At 42.8% G+C, this 17,281-nt stretch overlaps 1 protein-coding gene across 1 annotated transcript; it reads left to right on the top strand.

Moving 5' to 3' along the window:
* The first annotated feature begins 5,466 nt into the window (after positions 1-5,466).
* Positions 5,467-9,424, top strand: IGSF22 (immunoglobulin superfamily, member 22). Its single transcript, XM_009698976.1, is given in 7 exon segments — positions 5,467-5,524; positions 6,303-6,512; positions 6,838-6,889; positions 6,891-6,972; positions 6,974-7,136; positions 8,105-8,278; positions 9,381-9,424. Coding segments are annotated over 7 exon segments (783 nt in total).
* Positions 9,425-17,281: the final 7,857 nt, after the last annotated feature.

Genomic DNA, 17,281 nt, shown 5'->3' on the forward strand with positions numbered 1-17,281 from the left:
TTCTTAGTCTACTCTAATTCACCTCTTCTTTCAGGCAGTCCTTTGTTTACAAGTCTGCCAGCCAGAGCAGGTCAAACTCTAGTTTTCTTTTCCTACAGTACTCCAGAGTCTTAAGTCCAACAGCTTCCATTCACCCTCCTCTAGTTTCTGTATTGCTTATGCAGTTCAGGGGTGATACTCACTTCCAGTGCAGAGCACCGGAATAAAAGGATGTCTCTGAGAAGAAATGCAGCTTCCTTTTACTGCCTCAGGCCAAGAATGGACCTGATCCAAAATACATCACTGTCAGAGGGAAGACTTCTGTTTCCCGGGCTTTGGGAAGTCTGTGAGGCATCTTTAGGGAGGAGGGGGCATTGGATTTGGCCTCCAAATTTCTGCCCTTAGAGACTGTGGATTTTCAACAGGTCACTTCTGTTAGTGATTAAAAAAATACAGGTTTAAACACAAATAAAAAGAGGAGTTCACTAATACATTTGCAATATCCACTCCCCACCGCCTCAGCCTATGTGGAGCTTTTGCTTATTGCTTTCTCTGTGTTTTTTTCTTTCCATTCTGAATGCTTCTCCGGAGCTGATACAGATAACTACAAGTGTGTAGTGTCCAGTATCCACACTGATGTCATCTACGATCATGACTAAAGGTAAGCTCTGGAGGTCTGGCTTGACTAGTGACTAGACCAGTTACTAACAACTAAGCTTGGAAGAATTTTGAAGTTAGACAAAATGGAGAGTCTTTGCAGGGCAAATTTGCGGAAGTAGAGTGGGGTGAAGCAAGATGAAAGAATCTACCCCCTGCTGACTTTAAACTGAGTTCTGTGTGTCTTGCCCTCTGTGTCCACTGCACAAAAAAGATGGGTTTCCAAAGGTGCAAGCATCATGCTTATTATGGGGAAGAGCCTTTGTGTTCCCTGTATTCCCTGAGAAAAAACTATATGAAGAACATGGGTATGAAATATATGCTGTGCATCACCAATGTGAATAGGAAAGACCTAGACATCCCTGCTATGCTGAGAGTGATAGGTAATCTTTGTTCTCAGGTATGTGAGGTTCTGTGTACAATGTCAATATATGTCTTTGCAACATTCATGATTCACTGGTCTTTTTAGGCACAACAGAAATCTAACATTGTACAATTCATAAACCAACCCACAATTACCAGGGCACCCATGTGCAGACACCTTTCATGAGATAGCAGATTCAGTTTGAAGCCTAGTTATTAGACATCATAATCCAAATTCTCCACTGACGTCAGTGTGGCAGGGCTGTGAGTCACTACTGAATTTGGACCAGTTTTAGTGGAAAAGGTGGGAATGATAAAACGCACCTTGGCACTGTCCTTTTAGTGGAAGTGAACTTTGCTCAAACAATGTTACAGGACTTGGGAGTGAGTGGATGGGCCTGGGCATAATGAGAACAATCTTTTTTCATCTGCATATGCTTTCTACAATCAGTCAAATATGTGCCTGCTGTTTGAAAGAAAACCAACCACATTATGTGCAGCAAACTTGCTTTAAATCAATGCTACCCACCTGCCTTACCTTTTATTGCAGTAGGACCATCTCTTGAAGATAAACTTTGCCCTAAGTACCATTTTTAAAGTATAATATTTATTTTTTTTGATAGAGCCCTTAGCAGGGCTTGGGCACGGGCTATTTGGTAGTGTGGTAGATTACCTTACTTAAGCCAAATAGTGATCCTGTGCCAGGCACTGCAGTACTCTTTACAGATAACGCAAGAAGATGTCAGTCCTCCTTCAGCTTGCCAAATGGTTCCAGGTATGCTTGTAGATGTCATCTGCAGTTGCCTGAAACCTTTTACTTTACAATGACCTACAGTAAAGGAGAGAAGAAAAAAAAAAAAACAGAGCTAAGACAGAAGAACTAAACAGAGAAGCAGTGCGTCTGTTGGTAATCAACTGTGTAGGATTATGTGCAACTTTTACTGAACATCGTGAACTGTAGTTAGCTTTATTTCCACTGAAGTTGAAGGAATGAATTGATCTTTCTGCTACCACTCAAAAAAGAAATCAAAATTACTTCACTGACGTCCTGCTGTTTAGTGTAGGAAATCGGAGATCAGGAACTAAAAATAACAGAATGAATGTTTGTCTTTTTGGTATTTAACGGGTGGGCCCCTAACTCCTGACAGAACTGAAACCAGACAGACAGACAGCAGTGTTTGAAATCTGACTGCCAAAGAAACTGCAAAACTTCACTTAGAAGTTCAATGGGAAAAAAAAACAAAGGGGGATGGTAAGTATGAAATTATCACATCTGATGATGGATTGACCCACACTGTGAAAACTACGGGTGTTCAGTCCAGTGACTTTAAAGAACTCAATGTTGAGACTGGAAGTCTAGTGCAGAACTCTCTGCTCTTCATTGATCATAAGCAATGCAAAGTAAGCATCTTTGGGCAGTGGGTGGATCAAATGCAAGATAGCAGGGTTTGAGCTGCAAAATCCATAAAGCTAAAACACGAAAACCCAGAGCCTGTGCTGAGAAAACTGGAAGCTGCAGTCTCATTAAGTTGGTCTGTGGACAGGCAAGCAGGGGAGCATTAAGACCTCCTTTTCACACTGGAAGTAGAGTCCCAAGCCTGGAATCTCTCCTGCACAGAAGCCCATGTTATATCCTGCAAAGGCAAAGCCACTTATTTTGATTTGTAAGGTGCTTGCTGGTATGTGCCATTTTTTCTTGGCAACCCCTTCCCCTTTCCCAGGGGTTCCAATTCAGTTTGTCAGCAATCTCAAGAGCTGTGAAAAGTGAAAGTGAAAGCTCAAGTGAAAAAGAAGGGAAAAGCTTCCCTGGAGTGTGTGCTGACTTCTGAAGATGTCATCCTGAAGGGGATGAAGAATGGACGACTGAGTGAGAGGTCTCCTAAGTACACCATGAAGCATGAAGGGAAGAGGGCAGAGCTTATCATTAATGCTGCTGAGCTGACTGACTCAGGAGATCGCACGATTGTAGGCTATACAAGACAGTGACCCGAATGAGCAGTACAGCAGTGCCACTGTAACAGTGGAAGGTAAGTGTGAATGAGAGTCAAGAGAGGAAGAGGAGGAGGGACAGTAGTCTTTACACTGTTGTTCAGTGAACTCTGCAGAGGAGCAGTGCTGCTTTGCTGTAACAGCTAGGAAACAGATGTGAAATAACACTGCTCTGCAGTCTATTTATTGTTTAACATGGAATAAGCCATTAGTCTGTGCCCCCTCTTGGTAGCATGAAGGTAATAATTAAGGAATTCCCTTTGCTATATGAAGCGGCAGAAGCATAAAGCAGTAAATCTTCCGTTTAAGTCCTTGCACGTGTCACCTAAACCAACCTAGTAAAGTGTACTGTGTTTTTTATTTTAATCAGGATTGTCCTAATGAATTCTTATCCTGATTCTTTAAAGTGGCCCATGGGACATTTGACTGCAGTCTGCTGAGGACCAGTAGCACAATATGAGGGTGGTAAATATTTAATATCACATTCGATTTGTGAATTAATTTTGCAGTAGCATTATTGATGCTGTAAACGTAAGTCTATGATCTTTACAGGAAGACACAAGGCTGTTAAGAGCAGAAAGAAAAGTTGGAAAGCTTAGCTTCATGCTCTAGGCATAGGCTGGAGAAGAATTTCAAAGTTAGGGTGTGGATTTTAGTGACTGTTAGTATTTGAGATGACTTCTGTTAGATGTGAACCAGCTTTGAACTGTGCCCAAGTGCCTTCCATGAAAAGTACAGCATTTTAAGACCATTTTAAAATGAACTGCATGGAAGGAGGATAAAATGATGCTACTGTATCCTTCACAGGTTCAGGAACAACTGAAAATGCAGTTGGTAGGATGGTATGAAGGAAACTTCAGGGCCAAAAGAAGCTCGGCTGTGAGGTCAGACAGATTTTCTTACATGGAAGGCTGATCTGACCTAGTGCCCACCCCTGACAGGTGTCTCTGTGAGGCTGGTCTCTTCCTCATAGTCCTGCATTTTCTGTGTCAGATGATGCCCCACAAACCCTGTCCTGGTGTACAGACTTGGGTGGAGGTCATTCCAGTAGTTGCATTTTGGCCATGTATTTCTCATTTTGTTTTCCCAGATCAGGGCAGAAAGGAGCAGTTTCCCGATGGCATCCCCAACCCTGGCCTTTCCAACTGTGCAACCTGGCGAGGATTCTGTGGCCAGGGATGAGCGTGGCTGGCAGTGGGCAAGGAAGCCCTGACCCCTGGGTGGTGGCTACCAGGCCTGGTATGTGAGTGCCCTTTGTGGGCCACGGCCAGGGTGGCTTGAAGGGACAGCGTGCAGCAGGGACCTTCTCTGACCACTCCTCTGGGACAGAAACCACTTCTGTGGCACAGCTAACCTGGAAAGCCACAGCTGAGCCACCTCTGACTCCTGTGCACACTGGAATTGCAGTCTAGTGCCTTAGTTATAGACTCATCTTTCCCCGTGCGGAGTTCAGGTTCAGATACAAATAATGTGTAGGGAGTAGAGGAAGTGTTGAGCTGGTTTGACAGCTCCTTTGGACCAGCTAAGGGTCTGGAGCCATGCCAGTGATCTGGTTTCTGGCTTTTTCAAAATTTTCCTTCCCAGTCACCTGTAAAGATGCTTTCATATTTGCTAACCCATTTTCTGAGCCTGTAGACTTGCATTCTTTCCCACAAAGTTGGCTTCTCACCACCCAGCCTTCTCCCTCTCCCAGTCTCTGATTTTCAGAGTAATCAGTAAATGTATCCTTTGCATGCTAATGCACACCCTTCATTACATGCCATGTGGCTCATCTAGGCAGATGCACAGATCACTCTGTCCATGTAACACTGAATTTGTTGTGTCCGTAGATCACAGAGCATTTTACTGGAGTAGGAACTAGAAATCCTGACTGCTTAGTTGTCTTAGAGCAGGAAACTCTGATCAGAGGATTCAGGGACAGGGGTGGAGATGGTGTTTGTGGCAATGTGGGTTGTTTCCTGCCTAAATCTTCTTGTCAAATTACAGACAGGAAAAGGATCTGGGTAGTGAAGCAGGGAGCCATCCACTAACTCGTCATTGCCAGAATGGGAGAGGAGCCTGAAGGGAGGTAGATGTTCAAAACCAAGGGGGCAGAGAGTGGAGCCACAGTTGCCATTGGAGATAGCCACCCAATCGCCTTACTGCTCTTTTCCAGGTGTGCACAAACACTTGCAGAATCAGTGCTTCACCAGGCCTCCTTACCTGGGCCTGTACCATTTTACAGGCTTATCTACGTGCACGAGCAAAACCTCTTCTTTCCGTTTCTTTGTTCCCCAAGGGAGAAAATTGAACCGTCATACTGGTTGATTTTAAGTGACTAAGCATATGTTTCTGTGTTTATAAATCGGTGATCGAGAATTTTGGCCTGAGCCTTTACTTCAAACATTGTTGTCATGAGCAACAAGAAAACCACCTTTTCTGAGAGATGTGCAGAAATAGATGTGTATTACTGGGCTCCTGGCAGGCAGATGGCGCCGGATGGACTCTCAGACTCGCCCGCAGCGTGGCCGTAAGCCTCTCCGTCCGGTGAATCAAGGCAAGGTGGGTGGACTCCGCTGCCCAGACGGCGGGGCAAACGCAGCAGTGAGGGTGCTGTATCTGCAACACTGAATATTTAACATACCTGTGTTGCAGTAAAAACCCATCTGAAGCAAAGCTCTGGTAGAGGGAGGGTTGATTTTCCTGCATTCAAAAATATTTTTGACTTTCAGCAGAAGACTGATTTCTAAACATACATGTTGTGTGACAAAAATAAAAGGAAAAACACCAAATTTGTTTAGGAACCTGGTTATTTTTCTTTATTGTGTGCAGGACATCCCTATCATTTTCCCATATTACTCTGTAACAAATGAGGGGAGCATTTTCTTTACAAGCTTTGATTCTACTGTCTTTATCATGATCATAGATATATATCCCAGTGTGGCTGTAGGGGGTAACAGCACAAAGGGCTTCTTCCTGTGCCTTGCAAAACTGAGAAACTGCCTGGAATCAAATCTCCAGGCTCTAGGGAAGTGAGGAGCTTTGGGGCTTGCTGTTTCCCAGAGGTCCCTCTTTTTCTGCTGAGCTGAACAACTAAAGGAGGGCAGCCAGCTCCCTGTACAATAAACAGAACTAAATTAACTGAATCAAAATACGCTGAAGATTTTGGGTGTCCATGAAGACTTTCACAAAATACAGAATTCTTATAGTAAAAATTTGAAGGAGTCTATGAAGGGCCCAGCTTTGGACCACCTTTTCTGGGAACTCGCAGACACAGGAAAGATGTCAAGCTACATTTGCCACTGCAGCTTTCAAATGTCTTCTCTTCTTTCCAGATTCTCCTGTTGTTGAAGAATCTGTCCTTGAGCTTTTTGCTGCACACAGCGTTACTGTGAAGACTGAGCATATAGCAAGCATCAAGGTGCCTTTCAAGGCAAAGCCAATGCCCAGAGTCACACAGTTCAAAGACGGTACTGAGGTGACAGAGGAAGAGAAAGTGGTGATGGAGAAAGCCAGTGACTGCATTACTCACAATCAAAATCTGTGTGAGAGAAGACAGTGGAGCCATTATGCTGCATCTGAAAAATCACTGTGGCTCAGCTTCTGACAATCCTTACCTCAGCTTCATTGGTAGGCCCTAAATTAATCATTTTATAACAAGACAATCACTGGTAGATATGTTTGGTTACAGACACTGTAATTCAGACTTTGACTTTAAAAATCTCGCAATGGGGCAGACTCTGAGTTAGCAAATCAAGTGATTCAAGTCAGTTTAGTTTTGCTGTAATTACACTCATTTACACCTTGAGACGATATGACCCTCTAAATAATAGCACTCCGTGTCACTCTGGTCAGCTGCTCACACTGCAGACAAACCAAAACCCCTCCAGGGGAAAGCGAAGTTCCTGCAACACATGGGGAAAATGTAAAATGAGATGGAAAACACCCAAAGGCAGTGGAGGAAAGCAGGTGACTCACTTTGCCATCGAGAGGAGGATGGCAGCAGAAAAAATCGTGGCTCAAAGTAGGGCTGGTGGAGAGCAACTATACCACATTTGCTATGAAGAAGGTGGAGGAAAGGAAAGCCTGCTAATTCAGAATACATGCCATCAAGTCTGAGGGCCTCATCAGGCCCCTGGAAACAGAAGTTTTTGCTGGAGAACCTGTTAGCCAGCTGTTCTTAGTGTGGTTTCACAGTCCAGCTTCCCATCATTTTTGTCCCTTTCTCCTTGCCAGTCCCCAAAAGAACACTGTCCCCTGTGCTTCAGGGGACAAATTCCAAGGACAGAACTTAGAAGCTGCTTTGTGCTTAGGCTGATAACCAGGATCAAACAAATACCCAAGTCCTTTCACTGCAAGTATTTGTGGACTCAGAAACCCCTCGACATGGACTGGCCACAAGAGAGGACTGACTAACACACTGTTCTACTGTCAGTTACGTAAGCTTAGTGGGATACAGCAGAAATGAAAAGTGGCTTTCTCTGGAAAATATTGTGGAGGACGAGAGAAGATAATTTAAAAGGGAATGCTTAAAAACATTTTGTCTTGCGGCCAAAAAAGAAAATATGTCTGCCAAAAATTACCTTGGTTAGAAAACACTGCTGATCTATCTTCTGGGAGTTATAGTTCGGGTACCTCTTGTTCCTATTTCTCCTTTATGGACTGGTGTCCCCGATGAAAGGGGATTTGCAGTCCCCTTTCCCTAAGCCCAGAGTATATCACAGTGCAAACAGCAAGTCAGGCCTGTTGAAACATTTCAGAAAGAAAATTACCAACCTGAAGTAATATGTATCATTTTTCATCTAAAACTTTGCATTTCTGTCCAAACTTCATATGGATTAGGGAAGGCATTTCTGAGCCACTCTGTAATGCATCGCAGAAAGAGCTCATTTTCAGAATAAGTGCAAGAATTGAAATGTTTCAACATTTGAAATGACAAAGGGAAGTTGATGGCAAAGAATGAATCTTTAGAAAAAGTTTGTGTCCATGAATAAACCTAAACATGCAAGTCACCCTCCTTGACTTCTTGCTATACATACATACGTATATATTTATACACACACACATAACACATACACACAATTTGGAGTCAATGAATTCGGATTGTACTGTGCTAATTTGATTTTCTTCTGTGCAGAGCCTCTGAGACAGGTGTCTCAGCCTCAAGTTGTAGATGTCAGGAAAGAAGCTGTCACCATCACCTGAAACTCCCCAGCCCAGGATGGAGGCTCCCCTGTGCAAGGTTACGTCATAGAAAAAAGGAAGAAGGGCAGCAATCTTTATGTCCCAATCACCAAGGAACCAGTCCAAGGTCAGACCAAGATTATGTTATCTGTTTATGTAGGTGAAGGAAAGTTAGATAAGCTTTGAATGCAAAGTGGAGTATTGATTAATCAAGGAAAATTTCATCATGACATTTGGCAAGATACACATTTTGGCCTATGCTGTTCAAAGTGAGATTTTTCAGTCCTCAAATAGAAATGACTTGATACCCACAAGCAACAATGAGAGGGCAGAACACTGAGCACCTCTGAAAGTTACACCTATGGATTTGGGTGCCTAATTTCAAGCATCTATATTTTGCATTTCTCCTTACCTAAATTTGACTGCTTTTCCCTGACTTAGACCAGAACTGAATTAAACAAATGACTGATTTTGTTGTATCCATCAGATACCAACCATATGATCCATGCTTAGCACAGCTTGTATAACACATGGGAGTGTTCCTATCAGCAGCAGCATCTGACTAACGAGACTTTTGCTTTTCCTTTTCTGTTAATATTTTGGTTCTTTCTTGGATTCTTTCCTCTGTCTCATTCAAAATGTTGGGCTTTCATATTAATGAAGTTACAATCAATCACACTATCCAAAAATATCCTCCTTAAGGCACCAACATGACTCATGGTAAATAATGGAAACACTTTTTAAGGCAAATTATTAAATTCCTGAGTTTTTCTTCAAAATTGAATGAAGGTTTAACATTGCTTGAAGGCTAGATTGTGGAAGGCTTGGCCATTCTATTGAGTTCATTACATCATGGGAAATCCCATTGAAGTCAGTGGAGCAAGACACAAAGATATTTTCCCCCAGATTATACCAGCCAATAGACCATAATCTAGTGGAAAGCAAATTATGCATTTTTGCTCTTATTATCTGCATCAAAATTCCATCTCCTCCTTAGGGAGATAGAGATGAAAATGGAGCAGACCACTGGAGAAGTAAAGGTTAGACCTAGTTAAGGGGCTCCCTGAATGCCTCAAATTGATACTGTTTTCCAGCAGTCTGTAAGCTGAAGTTTCTTCTTGGTTTATCTCAGTCCAAAAGCAATAATAAAAAAAAAAAATTAGTAACCACTTGTGAACACTTTTATGGCTGATTAGAGAGTTGTATAATCGCAACTTGTCTGTCTCTAGGTACCAGATTCAAAGCGGATAGTTTTCTGGAGGATACAGAGTGAATTCCATGTGACAACTGTGAACCGTGCAGGCCCTGGACTTCTCAGCATTCCCACAACCTCTTGTTGCAAAGGGTCCCATCAGTATGTTTCTTTCACTGTTTAATGTCTAGTTTTCCTAAACATGTATGCGATGACCGGATCTATGCATTTGTGACTAAAGTCTGAGAGAATGTGGCAATTCCAGCGTGGCTCAATATAATGCACTGCATTGCGTTTATAGCTTAACTAAAGTTTAAGGAAGGCCTTAATACTGTTGCCTATAAATGTAATTATATTATAAGTTCCTGAAAGTGTGATATTATTCACTTAAAATGTGTAACTATTAACATAAGGACACAATAATAGATTCCCACCTGGGGGGAATTGAGTATATGCAAACAGCAGAGATCAAAGTGATAAAGGTGCTCTGAGGTGTAGATACCTTTAGTACTTAATATTCACACACAGGTTGCAGAAGGCCCTAATGTATGACAAAGAAAATAATTTCTCATGCATGTTACTATGCTCCTTTCATCAGTCCCCCATCAACCCTTTTAAAAGAAGAGGAGACTCTTGCAGAATTTATGAAAGTTGCTTACATTATTTTATTTTAATACTGGATTTTTATTAGTAAAGAATCTGTGCCTCATTCTGGACTTATCAAAAACACATATAAACTTCAAAAGATTACAGTAGTCTCAGAAATGCTGAAATGGGCAGATTTTATTTTGTGCCAGTTATAGAGAATTCTTACTCTATATGACCATATAACTAAAGCATTTTAAAAACAAAAGGCTGACAGAGGGCACCTATAAATAGCTTAAACTATTGATGGAATCTTGTAATAGATACAGGAGTTGGCCTTAGTAGCTGCACATAATTCAGAAAAAAACCCTGGCCAAGTGTGGAAGCCAGTATAGCTAAAAAAATGAGAGAATTCTATGTAGTAGATGAGAGCCTTGAGGTTAAATAGTTACTCAGATGGGAAAGCATTCAGGTTCCTTTACATCAGAAGACGCCACAAAAACAATTTAAAGCCTGAAGCTATGATTCTTCTCCTATTTGAAGACTTGCATTATCTCACATTAGGCCTAGGAGAATATGTACTGTCCATATGCACCGTATTCCTTATGACCCTGTGTGCTTATATGAGTGTTCTGTACAAAAGCCATTAGCATCAAGTTTGTCATGGCATGCCGCACTGGTTGACTTTTTTGGTTTGGGGCAGAGGAGGAGGGTTGTTGCATTTTAGCTGAGACTTTCAGAGCAGAACATGGATTTGGATACACAACTTCCTATTCATTTGGTTAAAAACATACAGATATTTTTTAATACTCCATCTTTTGCTCCTCTTACATATTATGGAGATTTAACTAGGCTGCTGGAAGGTGGACTAAAGAGCAAAAAGCAAGATCTGTATTTTCAAAAATTACTATTAATTAGGGGTACTGTAATCTTTGGCAAGTAAACTTGAAGAACATTTATAGGATCTTGCAAACCAGTAAGCAAATTCACCAATACAAGCAGTCCAGATAGCACCTGACCACTTTACACAAGACTGTAAGAGGGATTTATTAAACAAGAGACAAAAGGCACTCAGAGCCATACAAGACAGGTTATAGGAGATCTACTGCAGAGCTCATCAGTCAGCTAGGAAGAGACAGAAGCAGACTTTAATGCTGGACCCCTCTCCCAAGCACATGTGGAGAACGAGTGGTGGTCAGTTTGAAGGTTTCTTCTTCCAGGCTCCAGGTGTGATTCAACAGACTGAAGAATGGCTTTACTTTTCTGTGCAATATCTCACTCCTTTTATGTTTTTAATTTCTTTCTTTGCCTGTTTTTCTTTTATCCCCGCACCCCCCCCGCCCCTAGGTTTGATCTGACTGTGAGGCTGAAGAGCCACATGGTGGTTTGTGCTGGGACAACACCATGCGTTCATACATCTTTCCCTGTGAGATTCTGTGTTGTGTCCTGCCAGAGGAGAAATCCTGCAATTAGAGTTTTCTTGGGCATCTGGTGAAATACAGCTGCAAGGTTATGGAGGCTGTAGTTGTCCTTTGGCCTTTATCACATGAGCTGTCGCTTTGGTTTAAAAGAAGTTGACTGTTGGAGAAAACTCATGCAGTGCTTTAGGCTCATGAAGCCCTGTATAACTATTCACTATTTTATGGCTAAAATTTTTTTACTGTGGTGGTAAGGGTAGAGGGACTTCTGTGCACACCAGTTGGTCAGCTACACAATCCAGCCCTCTGTGGCTGGAGCAACAGTGTTCAGCAAACCATGAAACATTGGGGAACCTCTGTGATTCATCACAAGAAGCAGAATTTTTTGAGCATGCAACTACAGTTCATGCTAACTGAAGTGAAATCATTCTTGATTGACCTAGGGGAGTCACTGGGTTGTAAAGACAACACTTGAGGTCCCAACACTGTCCTTTCTGAGATACAATTTCTGTTAACATGGATGTTGAGCTTGTTTCTGTAGAGGCTAAGGGCAATTTCTGTGCTTTCCTTTTTTTTTGAGCCTAGACTACTGGCCCCAGTGTAAGAATGTATCTCTTGGTCTTAATTGTACAAGTTTATCTGTATCAGACCAGCTGTTTTTCCTCAGCTTTCAAGATGATGAAACTAATGAACTGTAGCATAAGGTTTATGTGGCATCTCCCAAGCCAAGCCAGCTCTGTGCTCTTTGCTGGGGACAAAGCCTGCTGTTGCCTTTACAGCTTGAAGAAATCTCTAGGATTGTTGTCCTTGAAACATTTTTCTGTCAGGCTGATCATGTACAAGTGGCTCCTGTGGACACAGATATCCCTTTTGTGCCCAAAGATATGGTTTGTTTCTGTTGCCACCCAAGTCAGGAAGCAGAATGTTATAGCTGTATGTTTGTCTTGGCCAGGGCTCCCAATCACCACCAGTGATGTGGCAAAAAGAAGGCGTAAGAGGGAGGACAAGAACCATTCCCAGTCCTTATCCACAGCGCCAAGCGATTTGTTTCTGACCTGTAACAGGTTATCGTCAAGAATAGTTACGGAGAAGCCCTCTGCGACATTCAAATGCAAGTTGCAGGTACAGTATAGAGTGAATTTGAGCATCTCAGTTATCTCTGGTTATCAACAGGAGGTATTCCTCTGCTGACAGAAATTTCACACAATTTCTGCATCAATACTAGAGTTGGGAAGGTTGGGTTTTTTCTTGAAAAAAAAAATACTGACAATCCAAATCATACAGGCCCCTTATCCAAAAAAATGCGATCCAAAATGTTGTTTCCAGTCAAAGGGAGAAAGACTGCCTAGTCAGAAAGGATTTTCCTACCTCTTGTCACTGTGTTTCCTAAGTCTCACCTTCACGCTAGCTAACAGCCCGAGCCAGTTAGCTGAGCCATGCAGGGGAGCAGCATGGTTCAGAGCTGAGGGATAAGGAAAGTACTGCTGGGGCTTTGCTCGCTCTGTCCGATGTGGAGGGAAAAGGTGAAGCAGTTATTGCTCCAGATGTCCCCAAATGCTGCCTTGTTTTTCATGCCATTATTTGATAGAGCAAATCCCCATAACAGCACTAACACAACAGCGTCTGTCCCATCAGCAGTCTGGTGACATCATTTCCATTGCAAGTGGGTCTGACAGCCAAGTGGAGGCAGGCTGCCTTGCTCCTTAGAGAGACTCCTATTACTATAGTGATCTGCTGGGGGTTAGGGACCTTTGCGGTGTATTTTGTAGTTCTCATCTCTTCAGAGAGTGCTTTTTAAAACTAAAACAGCCTTATTTTTTCAGCAGAAAGGAATTACATGCATAGGGCAGACTGGTCCTCAAGTTGCTCAGGGTAGAAGTAGTCAAGGAAAGAAGTACTTTCCTAGGCACACGGGAACTTTGGAAGGGAGGAGCTGAAGTGAAAAGTTTTTGCCCCAGAAAAGGACAGAGGGAGGGTCCCAAAAAGAAGAAACCAATACTTAAATATACTCATTAATTCTTAGCTCTCCCCTGACCACCCACTAATCTGCAGCTGGTTGAAGAAGTCCCAGACACGGTGGCCCTAAATCATAGCTCAGACATAGAAGATGACTAGCAGACCGATTATGGTGTCCTGAAATGTGATGTCAGTACCGCCACGTGGTTCACAGCCGCAGGGAAGGTCTACAGCAATAAGTACACCATCACAGGCCTGCTTCCAGGGAGGAAACACTTCTTCTGAGTCGTTGTCTGCAGTGGTACATCTCCAAAGACAGAGGTAAGGATAAAAATTCATGACAGCACTTGGAGGAAGTTGCCTGCTGCTGTACACCGGTGTGGACTAAGGCTCCCTCTGTGGCCTTGGGTATATCACTAACCTGTTCAGCACCTCAGGTTCCCCCCGGGGAACAGACACAAGAATACCTCCTGTCCTGTCCCGTCCATTTGTTGGCAATCTCTTCAGGACCAGGCTTCCTTTTACTACATGTATGTGTAGCACATTACATAGCAGTTCATACAGATGCTGTTTAAATTAAAATTCAAGGCAGTAGGGGCCATCCATGTGCAGGGAGGGTGATATTATCATGTCTTGACATAACAGAAGATTGGCATTGCAAGTCATTTGTTTTGTAGCATATTTCCCATATTTCCATATGGATTTTGTTTCCTAAATGAAAAGCAAACAAATCTGTCACATGTAGGAGACATTAAATTAAACACTCAGAGGTCATCCCATGAGGTAAACGCCTTCTCCTTTGTTCAGTCACTCCCTGCTCAGGCCTAATCAGTAATAAGGATGTCTCAGTAGCAGCACTGCCAAACAAAACTGAATATGCCCCAGCTCATCAAATCAAAATGGTAAGTGATCCTTCTGCCCAGTCTGGGGCAAAACAGAATGCAGTTACTCTGAATAGCGAGATACACGCTAATTTTTTTTGCTTGGCCTGTGCCTGTTGTAATAAGCAATATAGTAATATAAAACAAACTATATGTTAATACATATTACCAGACTATGCACGTATTTCTTCAGAAGCCTATCCAAATATTGCTACAAGTCTTCTAATCCCATTAAGAGTAATGGGCAACACATTAAAATAACAGAATAAGTAGTACACTAAAATGAGTGATCAGGTGCCAAATTGTGTGTTTGTATTTAACAATCAGCCTTCCTTGATTGATGTAACTAGACCATAGGTATGTTACTTTGGCTACATGTGCAGCTGAGAAAGAGCACTTCCAGTTATGTGGCTGTAGTTGTGTTCTTGTATGGAAGTACTCAAGGCCTGGATTTTACAGAGTCTGAAATAACTTCAGTAGCTTCTGTGTATGTAGGCGAGTATAGAAGAGTAGTAAACAGAGGAAAGCTAGGTTGGTTGTGCCTTGCAGAGCATTCCCTTGAACATTCCGTTGGTAACAGCCTACCTGTCTTCAGGCAGGACAGCAGAACACAAGCAGATGTGAACTGATTTTGTATTCTTCGTTATAAATGGCAAGTCACAAGGTTTATTTGCACAAACCTGAGAGATGGTAGAAAAACTCTGAAGGATAAGGAGGAGATAAGCTGTTTTCTGAGAATGAGGTCTCATAAGAGACTTTTGCAATACAGTGCTACATTTAGGATCATGGGGATTTGCCTGATGGGACCCCATGCCAATGCAAAAGGAGATAATTAAGACTTCAAAGAATGTGTTTACATACGGGCTGAAAATGGAAGATTTGCAGTGGACACTGGAAATTAAATTGCACGTGCAGTTCCCCTTGATTCCCCCAGAGCATTCTGCAGACTAATAATGCCTCAGAGCAACACCAGCAGAGCAATATCCCTTCCTTTAGTAGATCACCTGCTTTGGTTTATAACTGGGTGTAATTTAATCATGCATTTCTAAAGTGCCTTGGGAGCCAAATATCCAAAAGCACTGTACAATTTAATGGCATCAGTGAGAGAAGGCATCAATATATCCCCGTGGAGCAAAAACCTGACACCTTATTTACAGACCAAGAAACAAAGAAATTAATTGCTTGCTTACCGTTGTGTAGCAGATTAATGGGAGCATGAGATTTCTGATTCTTTCCTCTCTTGCTTTTGAGTTTGTATTTGTTTACATATTGAGATAGGTATGCTGGTCATTGTTCATTCTTCCTTCTCCCTGAGTTTTCCCTGGTGGGAAAGAAGGCCCAGGTCATGAAATGTCATACCCAAGCTCTTTGGATTTGTACTCATGCAGCAGAAGACTCTCTGTCTCAGTGGCGCTGGCCCTATGTTTGCATGTTTGTGTGTGCAACAGACAGTGCAATGTGAAGCAGCCCATAGTGACTGTCCTCAGCAGAGTGTTTTAACTTCAGGATGGAGTATCCCAGGAAGGACTGTGCTTCCTGTTTCATCGCCCCACTGAGGAGCCACAGCATGTCATGGCAACGACTGCACCGTGAGCCGTGCTTTCGTCAGCACCCCCCACCCAACAGTGACCCTGTACAAGGGCAGTGTTAGCATCACATCCAAGTCTAAGTTGTGGTTCAACTCAACAAGTAGCATATGTCTGCTTATGATCCCTACAACTTGCAGCTGCAAGCTGTTCATCTGTTCTAAGTCAGATTTGCAGCCACTGTGATTTGTTGGGGGTTATTCCCTCCAGGTTGAGTAACCATAGATTTCATGTCTAAGTATAGTTTACACCCTGCTGTTTTCCAGGGCAAGTGCACTTACTAGGACTGGCACTGTGGATCACAGTTCTCTGGGCCAGTTTGGCCCTCATCCTTGTCCACAGAAGAAGAGATTGCTCAGTCTGTAGGTACTGCAGCTGGAACTGCAATGGCCACATTTTAAGAACTTACCTTCATATCCAAAAAACAGCCTAACTCTGACTTTGTCGTCCTCTGAAGTTTGTCTTCAGTTGCTTGAAGGCAGTATTGGGTCTCTTAAAGTGCCATATTTTGGCTAGCAGGTCTCAGAATTCCCTAGATGGCTCAAAAGCAAATATGGCCATTTCTCAGTCCCTCACCAGGCTTGCTCTACGCCCATGGCATACTTAGCACCTCCAAGCAGTCAACTGATGCATTCTGACAACAGCTTTGTGGTTTTTTGCAGATACCACAAGCACTGCACTGGGTAAATCTGTTCTCTTCTTTTGTGAAATGGCAGGATTTTGCCAACGTTGTATGAAAGCTAGTAAAAATTTCCAAGACACAAAAAGGAAGAAAATCAAATATTTCATATCCCCCTCTCCCTTCTCTGTTTGTTTCCATGCTGGAAGCTCCCACCCAGTGAAGCTTTAAATCAGGTTCTAACACCCAGCTTGGTTCCGGCTGGCTTAAATTGGTCCTGTGAGACTGTAGACTTCCAGGTGCATGGGGTGAGGTTTTACTAACAATAACCCACAACTCACACACAGTTTCCCCATGCCACTGTGCCCAAACTTAGAGCTTGCAGAGTGGTCTTACAATATGTACAGCATCAGCCACTGGTAAGCTCACCCTGCTTATGACTGATTAACTAGGGAGCCTTCAGGGTTAAACACTTGAGAGCAAGAATTCTCCATCCTTTTGTCTGTCATGACACTAAAGTATGTTTCCTCCATTCTCCCTTTCTAGAGAAAGGCCCTGGTGCCTCTGGACCTGTTGATGTTCTCTTAAAGGGAACAAGAGAGAAACACTGCCAGGCACAGCTTGAAATGAAACTGATACAGCGCCAATAATGAGGGACTATATTTGGAAAGATCTTTTAAGGTTATTTTTGTCTGTGATCATTGCTTCTAGACAGCCTGCTGACAACTGCTGAGCCCCCGCCCCCCCAGGGTCTGGTTCTCTCTGCTGATGCAGAAGCAGTTGACTGTGGGTCAGTGGAGGGAAGGGATGTGCACGCTGAGTTTCCTGCCCTGATTTTCAAGCAAATACATGCCACACTTTCACTGAAGCCAGCCACTGCCCACCTAAAAGAC

Source organism: Cariama cristata, unplaced genomic scaffold (genome assembly GCF_000690535.1).
Source record: "Cariama cristata isolate BGI_N322 unplaced genomic scaffold, ASM69053v1 scaffold4894, whole genome shotgun sequence".
Classification (NCBI taxonomy): domain Eukaryota; kingdom Metazoa; phylum Chordata; class Aves; order Cariamiformes; family Cariamidae; genus Cariama; species Cariama cristata.